The 12,471-nt window shown below is 36.9% G+C and overlaps 1 protein-coding gene across 2 annotated transcripts; it reads left to right on the top strand.

The window, feature by feature from the left end:
* The first annotated feature begins 5,910 nt into the window (after window positions 1-5,910).
* LOC118222630 (cytohesin-interacting protein-like) lies at window positions 5,911-11,286 on the top strand. Of its 2 annotated transcripts, none has more exons than XM_035408358.1 (8): window positions 5,911-6,204; window positions 6,562-6,623; window positions 7,028-7,082; window positions 7,423-7,525; window positions 7,662-7,755; window positions 8,876-8,942; window positions 9,797-9,863; window positions 10,138-11,286. In XM_035408358.1, the coding sequence occupies exons 1-8, from the start codon at window positions 6,034-6,036 to the stop codon at window positions 10,581-10,583; spliced, it is 1,065 nt and encodes a 354-aa protein (XP_035264249.1). In that variant the 5' UTR covers window positions 5,911-6,033; the 3' UTR covers window positions 10,584-11,286. The 2 variants fall into 2 exon arrangements, with proteins under 2 accessions (XP_035264249.1, XP_035264250.1); XM_035408359.1 differs by having other exon boundaries at window positions 5,913-6,204; window positions 6,574-6,623.
* The last annotated feature ends 1,185 nt before the right edge of the window (window positions 11,287-12,471 follow it).

Raw genomic sequence — 12,471 nt, 5'->3', positions numbered from 1 at the left:
TATTTATGTCTAGAGACTTTCTTTGTTAGCACCACTTAATGTATTGATCATCAGATTAGCATATTCAATATTTCTTGCTTTTGAGAATTACATACATTTCATTTTAGATGTATTTAACCCAAGCTTGAGATTCATCAATGCATGCTACAAATAATTAAAAGCAGACTGAAAATTTTCAAAAGCTATATGTATAGAATGACCAAAGCAGTAAAACTTTCCAGAAGTTATAGAAGATACACTATCATTAATGTACAGTGTAAAAAAGACGGATTCTAAGATAGAACCCTGAGGAATTCCTATTGTGACATGTATTGATTCAGATCATATACTACCTAAAACCACACACTGTGATCTATCTCATAGGCTGTTCTTAAACCACTTGAGAGGAGTGGCATTGAGGCCATGTTTGTGTAAAAGAATGAGATGATCAACTCTATCGAAAGCCTTAGACCAGGCTACAGAAAGAGCTGTGTAGAACTGATGATTGTCAAAAGCTGATACAATATCATTTATGCCTAAGGAGGTAGCGGTGATGGTGCTATGTCCAGACCTAAAACCAGACTGTTGGTGACATTGGATTGAATGACCAGCCAGGAAGACCTAAGATAAGATAAGCTGCGCATTTATCAGTGATTATAACATTTTTGCTTAGCTAGGTTACTTAGGATAGTAATTATTTAAATCACCAGAATCTCCCCCTTTATGTAAAGGGAGTACATAAGCAGCCATCCACATTTTGAGGATTATACTGGTAGTAATAGTCAAATTATATATATGCAAAATGCATTGTGTAAGTAGCGGTGCAGAAAATAAACAAAAAAACAGATCTAGACTATCAGCTCCAGTTGAATTGTATGAATTAAGAGATGTAAGTGCAGCTAAAACTTCAGATGAGGTAGAAACGTCAGTTGATTCTGTGATAATTTGGGTTTAAATCAGAACAGACCTCAATTTATCAGAAACATCTTTTTGCCAATCAAAATTAAAATCACCCATAGCAATTAATTAATTCAGAATATGCAAAAGCGTAGTTTAAATCACTAAAACTATCCACTGCACATTCTGCAGCTGGAAGGTGATAGGCTCAAACTAAAATAAACAAGTAGTTCTGTCCCAGGAGTAACCTTAAAGCACAAAATTCTAATTGATTTTTAAATGAAACAGACTGAAGCACATGAACTGGTGTAAATGATTACACCACCACCCCTTCCAGTTCTCAGATCTAAAAATATTGTAACTGTCAATAGTTACAGTGAAATCAGTAACACTATTTTTTAGCCAGGTTTCAGTCAGTACTAGGGCATCTGGGTCTGCAAAAGGGATAAGAATATTTACAAGATACATTTTCTGACTGTAGTAAACTTCTAACATATATATGAAACAGGCAAAACCATTCATAAGTTTGTGAATGTAGTCTGAATTTTATGCTAATGTCGTAAATTGCTAATGTACCAAGCAACGTCAACACAGGTGTTTCTGGGCCTATTTCCCATTATTATGCAATGGTCCAAATCCAGCAGAAGAACCGTTACAATCCAAGGCAATCCAAGTTTTAATTGATGACTTTTCTGTTTGTTGAAAATGTGTCTTTGTTGAGATATCATTCCTGATTGTACTGTGTTTGTTATGAGTAACTGATAAGAATGCATATAAATGTATAAACCATAAGATAACCTACAGAGAGACATACATGCACATATATACATTCTAGAGATTGGAGATTGTGTGAAGGAACTGCAGATGTCTGCTACTTTCAAGTGAAAGTAGGTTGTGAAGTCATCTGCTGTGAGAGAAGAGGGAGGTGGGGGAGGGGGTGAGTTGAGGAGGGAGGATAACAACAGTTTGGAGTATGAGGGTTATGGCATTATGCATGAATCTTCTTTAAAGTTGTCCATCAGTCACTTATGTCATATTCAAGCTTTACTAATACAATGTTTACACTCACTGTTCTGTAACTGAGAAAGAATTACTCACTATTCATAATGTCTTTAACTTTCCCTGCATTGTTTCTCATAAGCCCCACGACCTTATACAGCTGACTAGCTCTGCAGGCTTTGCATTTCTTACTTGCAACACTTAAAGTGATAGGTAAAGGTAAATGCATGAATGGCTTCAGACTACACTGCATAGGGTTACTATGGTATGTATTAAGCATCAGCAACAGTACAAGAAAGCAATTGCATTGCAATATCAGCTTATATCAGTCTAAACATTTCCATATATTCCTATGTGGGGATTAAATGGCTGGAGTTCAATTTATTACTGCTGTTGGGTCCCGGTCCTTCATGACAAATGTTTCATTGCATATTACCTCCCGCAGTTTGAGTCAAATAGCTTAGAGTCAAAAAGTATTCTGTCTGATAATACAGTCTCTTTGAGTCACCGCGAAACACTTCATTGAATAGATCTGTCGAGACCAGGTTGGCTGTAGTGTTGATTTGCAAAATGTTGGCAGACCAACAGCTGAAATTGACAGTGACCCAACAGGTGTTTGCTTGCTGGGTTATTAACATCCATTATGAAACAAAAACATGATTATGGCGCCCTGCATATTCCCAGTGACTGCAGTAGGGCTGTCACAAAATATAAATTCACACACCACAGTTACAGTGTATTACTTCTTCTTCTTCTAAGGAACCAGACAGAAGCTTTTCTTTTATTGTGATTATTATGTATTTACTAAATGGGTTTTCCTGATTACTTGTGTCAAAATAAATAATGTGCATTATTGACATTGTGTTGATTTGTGAATAGTGAATAAATTTATGTTGATTTTTGTCACCCATTTCCTTTCAGACAGGAAGATGACTGGTGTATAAATAGTATGATTGAGGGAAAATATTTGAAGACTATTTTGAAGCTCTATTTAAACTTATAAACCTCAGCCACTCAATCCTGCGGTTGTCTTTGGAGACAGCTCTTCCTAATATATATCATTATTATTTCAGAGAAAAAAATATACGAAAACACTTCAGCGGATAGCAGTCTAAGAATAAGTGAGAAATATGAAGTAAACGTGAAACATAAATTTATTAAAAACAAAGATAAGTAATTCAGTTTTAATTAATTTGGCAATACATTAACATGCCAGTGCATTGCACTCTCAGGTTAAGCACCTTCTGGAATGCATTGGACTTCTGCTGATTGAAAAACAGGAATTTGTCCTGCATCTTTACATACTCTGTATTCACATAACTAACTGTCTGCCAGCTCAACAATTTATTTGTCAGTTAAACAGTGAAAGTTTTCATTCTTGTGGTTGACCACACTTCAGGATTGACTCAGCGACCTAAATGACTAATGGCGTTGAGTCTGTACTCATTGCCGGGTAACAGGAGTAATGGTGGAAAAATTTGACTTGACAGTTATTTTGTGGTTTGGCTGACCGTTTCTCGGAATGCAAGAGCAAGATCCCTTTCGATGTGAGAGGATTCTAGAAAAGCGCATAAAATAATTACCTTCAAAACAATGCATAATGAACACAAGGAAGCTGCAAAGTTTAGTCAAAAATAAATTGGAGAGCAATAAAGAGCTTCGCTGATTCCTGTTCTCCCATTCAGAAAGTCACATTAAATCATTCTTAAATAGGTCTTTTTGTTTTTGAATTGAAAGAAACACAAACATGTTCAGTATGGAGCTGGTTCCCCTTTTCTGCTCATTCAGCTGTACATGTGAAAACTTTCCAGTACAGAAATAAAATGTCACTTTTCTCAGTGCCTTAGGGGTTGCAGCTACAGTTGATGACGTTATATGCAGTTTGCCTCTATAAATACTGCTGTTGGTTTTGCTGCATTTCAGCCTGCTAACAGACCTACTGAGCCATTACATTAACAAACGTTCAGAACCATTTGTCTAAATGAACTGTAATTCTGTATGTTTTTGCTGATTACCGGTAAATGGTTTACATCATCAGGCATTCATCATGTTCAACCTCCTCCCCCTTTAACTTTAAACAGTAAAATTAAATGACACAGTTCTCACTAACAGGATGCCTATCAGGGTGGATGATAAGCCTTCGTTTCTGTGCTCAATGCACATGGTTTCTATGTTTCAAGTCAAAAGGATTATGACCAGCTAATAAAGAACAATCACCCATGATCTAGACATGGGGTGAAATAACATACAAAAGACAGAGAAGAACACATCATAACACAAATGGAACTGCTCCACAGAACACTTAAAAAGTGCCATACATTGTGACTGTCATGTAGCTATTCCTGAAAAAGCACTGGTTCTCAGTGCAGCTCGTATTCATTCCAGTCTGAATATGAGAGTAGAAAATCAAGAGATTACATTCACTGAATGTCTCTAAGAAAATGGTCAATATATAGTGTGGTGTCTGAATTGCAGGTGCAATTTATGTATTACACAAGTGTTACGTCCCCAAGATGGTCTAGGGGTACAGGGGTATAACAAAATGAATGACCATTAATGATTAATTTTATTTACATAATTATTTTTATATACAACGAACAAACAGGAGGGGAAACACTGGGCAGTACCAAACAAAAGAAAATAACCAAGAACAAAAATATAAGCTACTAACAATTCTAGAAATGAAAGAAACTAACTGAAACCCGAAAATCTTCCAAACCTAACTAACTATACTGACTATTCTAAACTGAACAAAAACATACAAAGGTGGTACACGCCCTTATCTATATATATACACAAGTGAAACTAACAGTGACAGTTATAAGAAAAAACACCTACCTAAATCCCACTCCTAACCCAACACAAAACCAGCAACCAAACCAGAGACGCAAACCCAAACTCGAAGTCTATTCAGAAAATACTGTCGAAACACAGAAGTCAAAAATAGCACAGAGTCAATACAGAAGTGAACTAAAATTCAAATCCAAGTTACTCCCGGGTAACTGACAATATTAGCTATATATAGGTGTGGGTCGGTTCCTCATTGGCCGCCAGGCAGGTCCGCAGAAGAGGATTGGGGGGAAAACAACGCACTCTTCCTCTGCCTCACCTTTTGCGGAGTGACCTGTAGCAGACTTGACGGGATAATGAGACCGGGAGAGAACAAAAACCTGGCACGTAACAAGAAGTGACTTGATGATGTCACAGGGTCTCTCAGTGAAAATGTAAACTGTGTAGAACTGTCCAGTTTTCTTAAAGGCACACGTCCATGTTATACTGCAAGCAACTATATTTTGATGAAATCCTTGACATACTTGTTTTCTGTCGCTGAAATATCACAAGGCTCAAGGAAGGATTAACTTTGATGGATTTCAAATATCTAGTGACTTTTCCTATATAACTTTTCACTGATCACTAAACTCACAATGAAACAATACTTTTAGCTAAAATTAAGGACAAAGTGCAATGCTGATAAATTAATTGTAATATGAAACCAGTGTGAGCTGTCCCTTTCTCCTGAAACTGTACTTCAAATGCAACTTGGATTAAAATGTTAAAATGTTGAATTTTTTTAATGAAAGAAATCCCAAAATTTGTTCTCAGGATTGGAATCAATTATTTTAAAAAATTGAAACTAATGCTATTAAATAATTACTAACACAATCAAGATGTGCATGGCGGAATCCATTTTTGTCTGGTAATCTTACAGTATATTATTAATATTTTGAAATATATTGTACTGTATGTACAATATATATGTTGACTTTCATGTAGCAGTTTTGTACTTGGCAGGTGCTGACAATGTGTCTGTACACATAAATGTATCTTTGACTTGTTTCTGCTTTCTGTCAGACCACAAATCAGACCGCAGGGGCTGCACAAGGAATATGACTGACTGTTGTTAAAAAAAAAAAAAACTTGAGAAACATCAGCATATTTCTAATCTTTCCAAATCAGATGGAAAGTTCACAGCAAAGATGGGGGGGGGGGGGGGGGGCAGAGAATCTAACTGACAGTTCGTCATCTGTAAATTAGGTTCACAGCAGTCACATGGTTTGGATTTCCTTTTTGACACATTTAGCACATGAATTGGCGCTGAGCTAGATCTCACAAGTCATGCAGCGCTACACCCTGACGCAGTAAGGACTCTTGGCTGTTATGATTTCAGCAATGAGTTTAAAGGGATTCTTCAGAAATGACATTCTGCAAGGTTCCCAAAGGAAAAAGAGCCGTCCGTGGCAGAGATGCTCGCTCAACAGGGATAGCAAAGACATACACCTTCAGAATGCAGTTTCAACACTTGGAACTTTGCCAAGAGGACAAAAACAGGTGAATGAACATGTCTTCTGGGTTTGCTGAATATTTTTAAATCATAAAATGTTTTTAATTCGCCATTCATTTTCAGTATGAACCATGAACCATGAATCGAGTATGAATGCCATTGAGGGGGATTTCATTTTTGGCATTCATAATTTCAATATCCTTTTTTTGTTTGAGTTTGTCAGTCACATGGGCTATGAGCTTGTGAGAACCTTAGAAAAACTGTTTTATCTCAGATATCAACTAAATATTTCATTTTAATGAATTAACTTACATTAACTGCATTCTCATGCAAACCTTGACTTACAATGTTTACTGTTACAACACAAAGACCAGTTTGTTATCCTTTGATAATTAAATGTGTAGATTCCTTTTCAGGGCACATGTTCCTTATCAAATTCCCTGGTGGATTATACTGATCCTGAAAGGTAAACAAAATGATTGGTTTATTTTTTAATTCCCACCATATGTAGGATAGAATCACTGTTACCTGTCCTTTGCTTGTGAAATACCACTAAAGTGATTTAAATAGTTATATTCCATTGAACTGGGAAGTTTTTAGTAAGGCTGTAGTTCTTGCATCTGCTATGATGAATTAGATCATATTATTCCCTCTAGGTATGATCATTTGCCATAAGAATGAATTAATAAATGAATGAATGAATGAAGTAAATAAAAAATAAAAAATTAAATATTATGTATTTGGAATGCATAAAATGTGGACATTAATATGCAGTGGAAAGTCACTGTTAGATTGAGCCTGGTAAGGATTTTCACAGTCATTTCAATACTGTATTCATGAACCCGATATGTACGGTGCTTTGTTTCCCAGGACATTGGTTCTGTTGGAGAAACAGGATAATGAAACATTCGGATTTGAAATTCAAGTGAGATTCTTTCATTATATCTAAGCACATCTGATAGCACTTCCTACAATTATATTTTGAAGTCCATCAGCATACTCACAGTGCAGTTTTTTAAAACTACATCCTGTTTAATTGTATCCATTATCTGGACCATGAGAACCTTTCCAGAGTACAGCAACAGCAAATTGAGAGTTCAACTGCAAAACCAGATGAACTTCCTGACCCGAAACTACACCCACATAATAATTAACATGTACAATTCTGTTTCTGCTGCATTGTATCCTGAAAGAAATGTAATTGCTTTCTATTCGTGGTAGTTCTGTACCTGAGTACATTATTTGAACAGATTTTTTCTTGGCAGACATATGGCCTTCTGCAGAAGAACGGCAGTGCAGTGGAGATGTGCACATTTGTGTGTAATGTACAGGAACACAGCCCTGCTGAGAATGCAGGCCTGGCCATCGGTAGGCACTACATCTTCCTCATCCTCATCAGTCTGGGCTCCATTGTCTCTCCTTCAGTCGTCGTGCATGCACATAGCTCCTCACTCTCTTCTCTTGCTGTGTGGCTAAAAGCTAACCAAGCTTTCTTCCATACCAGGTGACATCATTGTTACTGTCAATGGCTCCTCCACAGAGGGCTCTGCGCACCAGCACATTCTGGAACTGATTCAGAACTCCACCAACTTATTAGCGTAAGACTAAGATAGTTTTGATCCCAAATGCACAAATTGATGAAGCAGCTTTTATTTGGATGTCATTTGGATGCTTTTTTGAAATGAGAAAGTATGACATACTGAGATAATAATAACACCATGAAAATAATTAACACCAGTCAACAGATGATTAATCTATACATTTCTAATATGGTATATCTCTTATTATGCACTTAAAGTAAAAGCTCAACCACTATATATTTAAAATGAAAAGTACTAATGGGGCTAAATCTCTGGTGAAACAAAATAATTTAATAGTAAATTCACAAAGATAGTGCCTCCATGTTGGACAAAGTTTTAAACAAAGGCAACATTTGGTGCAGCATTACCATACTGTTTGACACAGCCCCTTGACCATAAGTATTACAATTAGTTAATGTGGTCTGTCCGTAAAAATGTAACTGCAATAATTACTATTGGTGTTTCCTACTTTATACCTGAACTGCAGTAGACACTACACATTTTATTGCATACCCTACTATAGACCTGCAGTAGATAGCTCTAGCTACTCCACTGTGTTCAGAGCTAACTATCCAATGGCAGCTATTGATTATTATCTTAATACAACCAAAATTGTGCACAGGCATATGTTACTCTGCTGAAAAATGATGCAATGCTGTAGGCATTTTAACTATCCAACACAATCATTGGCTTTCATGAGTCATAGGTATATCACTTTGGGTAGTTGCAGTATTACACAACGATTATGTGATGTTTCCTGTACAAACACAGGTCTATTAGGGTCTTTAGTGTCTGGAGAGAACCTGGGATAAATTCAACAATCAATTCCTAATATATTTAGACACTTTTTGTTCTACAATGGGTATTTTTCCCATAATATGTTACTTTATGGGAAGACATACTGACAGAAGTCATGCTTTATGAGTTTGAAATGCACTAATGGAGTACACAAATGTAGCATGATGTAATCTGCAAAAACACCACACATGCATTGATAGGGACATGCATAGCATTGTGTAGTGTAGTGGCAGAGTGTAGCAGTGGTATGGTGTGTCATCAGTGATTAGCATTGCTGATTAAACTAGAAAATCCCTTTCTTAATCCAGAACTGTGTCAACATGCTGCCTCTTCGTTCTAGGATGGAGACAATCAATGGAACCATGGTGAAAATAATTCAGCTAGAGAACAAACTAAGGATGCTGAAGGTATATTTCAGGTTTTTTTTGTTTCTCTCTCACCACAATCTTCTTGTTTGCTTTTCCCTATCCTCTGTTTTCTCTCTTCTTTTGTTATAATCAGTTTTGCAGGTTCAAAAGGCGAACTGTTATTGTAGCTTTGACCAAGTGAAGGGTATGCTGCTATGTCCACACATCGATTACTGATAAAGTTAACAAATCTGTAAAATACTGCATTCGGTAGCTCATCTTGGTCTTTGACCTTGGACCTTTGTAGCAGATGAACCATTTAAGGGAAAGAGGACATCCTGTTTCAAGATGAGTGAGGATTTTGCAGATAATCAATGAGATTTTGAAGATAACAGGACAGCTGAGTCACTGTCCATCTTCCTCCACAGGCTGAATAATATCCTATTTAAACTGTTAAATCTTAATTCTGCCAATCCTGAACTCTGAACATTTATTCGAGCAAACAATTGGGCAATTGGGTTTGCTCAATTTGTTTTGCTGCTTAAAGAACTAAATCCACAAACTCCATTTTGCACATTTTATGATAGTTAATGTAAAATATGTACTTTTATCGGACTTAAACTATTGGTTGTGACACTGATAAATGATAATTGACTTAAATGATGAATGATGATACTGAAGATGCTGATGTCAACAGGTTCCCCACAGGGTGATTTAAACATGGTCAGGAATTACCTGTGATGCTCGTCACATACAGTAGCCTCAAGATTCAAATGGTCAACCTACTTAACCTTAGCAATGCACTTTTGACAATGTGTGACTGTTTCTGAGAAACAGCTAATGATTCAGATGAAAACAGCGCTGGTCATGCAAAGTTGGCCGGATGGTAAGATAACACAATATTTCCCGCACAGAAAAGTCTGCGAGAAAAATGGGTGGAACTGCGAGCAGTGACCTTACAGGAACAACGCCTTATCCGGGGTGAGTGGGGTTTTTTATTTTTAAAACCATAGCATCGCCTTTATCATTTTCACTGCGTCTATTCTGAAGTGGACACAAAAGTCGGTTAGGCCATCATAGAATTTTATATGTCTCTGGAAAAGAAGATGATCTGAAAATTATGAACATTTTGAAACATATAAACATTCACATACATTAAAGAATAAGAAACTTATTTTATCGAATTTAGTTAGAAAATGTTGCCGCCTGTTATTATTTGGTTATAATTGACATAAGAACTTTCCTGTTTCTCCAGGAAACCTCAACGACACCCTGCCTTTCCCCAGTTTGGACATGTCCGTTTCTTTCAGCTTGCCCATGAGTGAGCGTTGCTCCAGTGACGGCAGCTGTGGGAGCATTATGGCAGTGGAGAGTGAGGAGGGTGCCCCCCTGCCCTACATTTCTGAGGACCTGAGTCCTTCTAGCTCCAGTCATACATCTGCCACTGGCGAAGACTGCTTCTCCCCCAGTGACTTTACCCCTAGGGGCCTCCTTTACCCACATGGCCATACGTGCAGTGTAAGCCTAGCTGGCAGCACTGGGTCCCCATCTCTCTCACCCTCCCCCTCCAGGGATGTCAATAGGGCCTCCTCACCTTTTGAGACACTACCCTGGAAGTCTCGACAAACAAGTGTCAGGAAACGGATTATGAAATTAATCCTTGGAAACAACTGCTCGCTGAAGAAAGAAGAGAGCCACTGACCCATGGCCACACGATCCCTCCATGACATGATTCATCACGCAAGCATTACTGAGGCTTCAAAAATGATATGTATAATGTAGATTGTGTTTAAATATTTACCTCACAAAAAAAAAACACAGGGTAAAAGGCCAAGAGGGACGGAAACATTATTAATTTTATTTGTCTTATTTTTGTTACAATTAAGTGGCATTCACTATTAGCCAACATTAACGCTCAGAATCTGGGTAAACTATGCTCGGTCAAAGCAACACAATTCTAGTGTACTCATTAATTCAAAAATTAAAGTTGTTTCTCATGTAATTGTTATTTAAAACTTTCTGAAAATAATTCTGTTCTCCACTGAATGTATCCTAAGGGAATAACAACATTACTTCTCTCACATTGTATTGGCTTTTTTGACAAATTGCTGCAGTTAGATATTGAGTATTGTTATGTTGTGGGGGCACTTTGTAAAGTGAGTGTTTCATTCATTTTGTCAGAAAGGCTGAATGATGTGATTTGACTGCAGGGGCCCTTCAAGGCTTGTGTTGAAATCTTTATAAACCTCTGCGGATCCTACTCTTCTTTTTCTTGGATGTGAGTTCAACCTAGAATGTAAATTTAAATTATTTAAAAAAAAAAATAAAAAAAAAAAAAAAACATCATAAGACTTTAATTTTAAGAATTGCCTCAAGGGAAATCCAATAAAATTAATTACTTGTCTTTTCTTGCTTTAGTGTTTTTCTTTTGTTGCAAGGAGTGTGAAAATTGTGCAGAGGACACCAGGTGCATTTGAAGCGTAGAGAACATGTTACTCTTCCGCTTTATCTCCTGCACTCAGGGATATGTGATAATTTGGCAAGCGAGAGAAAGTGAAGTAGAATTGGCATTAGTGACTAATGGAACACTCACAGTAAAAGTAGCAGTTTTAAACAGAACCACATGAGAAATGTTGAAAACAGGATGTGGTAAGTGAAAAAGGTTCAGCATTTTCTCTTTCACCATTTTCTGGGCCAAAGCAAGTATAGTGTATAGGTTTTTGCTACAACTCCTCGACGGAGTGACCATTTTAGTTCCCTGAAGGGTCAGTGACCATGTATGAAGAAAACTGAACCAGCCTCTGCAGTGTTGCATATAGAGTTTATCAATTTAATCATTCATTATGAATGAAACATGCATATGCTAAAGTATTATTTTTGAGTATTGCTGAAAATAGTTATTCATACACCGATCAGCCACAACATTAAAACCACCTGCCTAATATTGTGTAGGTCCCCCTCGTGCCACCAAAACAGCTCTGACCCGTCGAGAGTTTTTAAAATCATGTGGAAATAATTCACCCTCTAACAATATCTTAGCTTTTTATAGCCCTGTAGCAACTAATAATGTAATAAACTACCAATAGTGTAATAACTCCCAATAATGTAATCCATTTCAAATTTTTTATGTAATAAAAACCAATAATGACCAATAATAAGTAGTAGTAGTAGTAGTGTACTTTATTGACCCCCAGGGGGAATTTGCACTGTTGCAGCATCAAAGACAACAAAGTAATACAATCAGATACAAATTTACAGTAGATACAAAATATCAGATACAAATATATACAGAAATCCAAATATACCAGAGGACACCTTCAGAGATGGAGTCCATGCCTCGACAGGTCAGAGTTGTTTTGGCGGCACGAGGGGGACCCACACAATATTAGGTAGGTGATTTTAATGTTGTGGCTGATCGGTGTATAAATAATTAAATGACAAAATAAATTATTGTTCCTCAAGAAAACTACTACACGTTGAAAAATGTTCTAGGTAACTTCTGGCTGCTTCTGTCTTTTGCTCATGAGTGATCTCTCATCTGTCTGCAATCGATTTTCATTGTGTAGCAGGAGTAAGTGTGGTTCTGTGT

This window comes from Anguilla anguilla, chromosome 3 (assembly GCF_013347855.1).
Source record: "Anguilla anguilla isolate fAngAng1 chromosome 3, fAngAng1.pri, whole genome shotgun sequence".
Taxonomy (NCBI): domain Eukaryota; kingdom Metazoa; phylum Chordata; class Actinopteri; order Anguilliformes; family Anguillidae; genus Anguilla; species Anguilla anguilla.
This window is presented reverse-complemented; position numbering and strand designations above follow the sequence as displayed.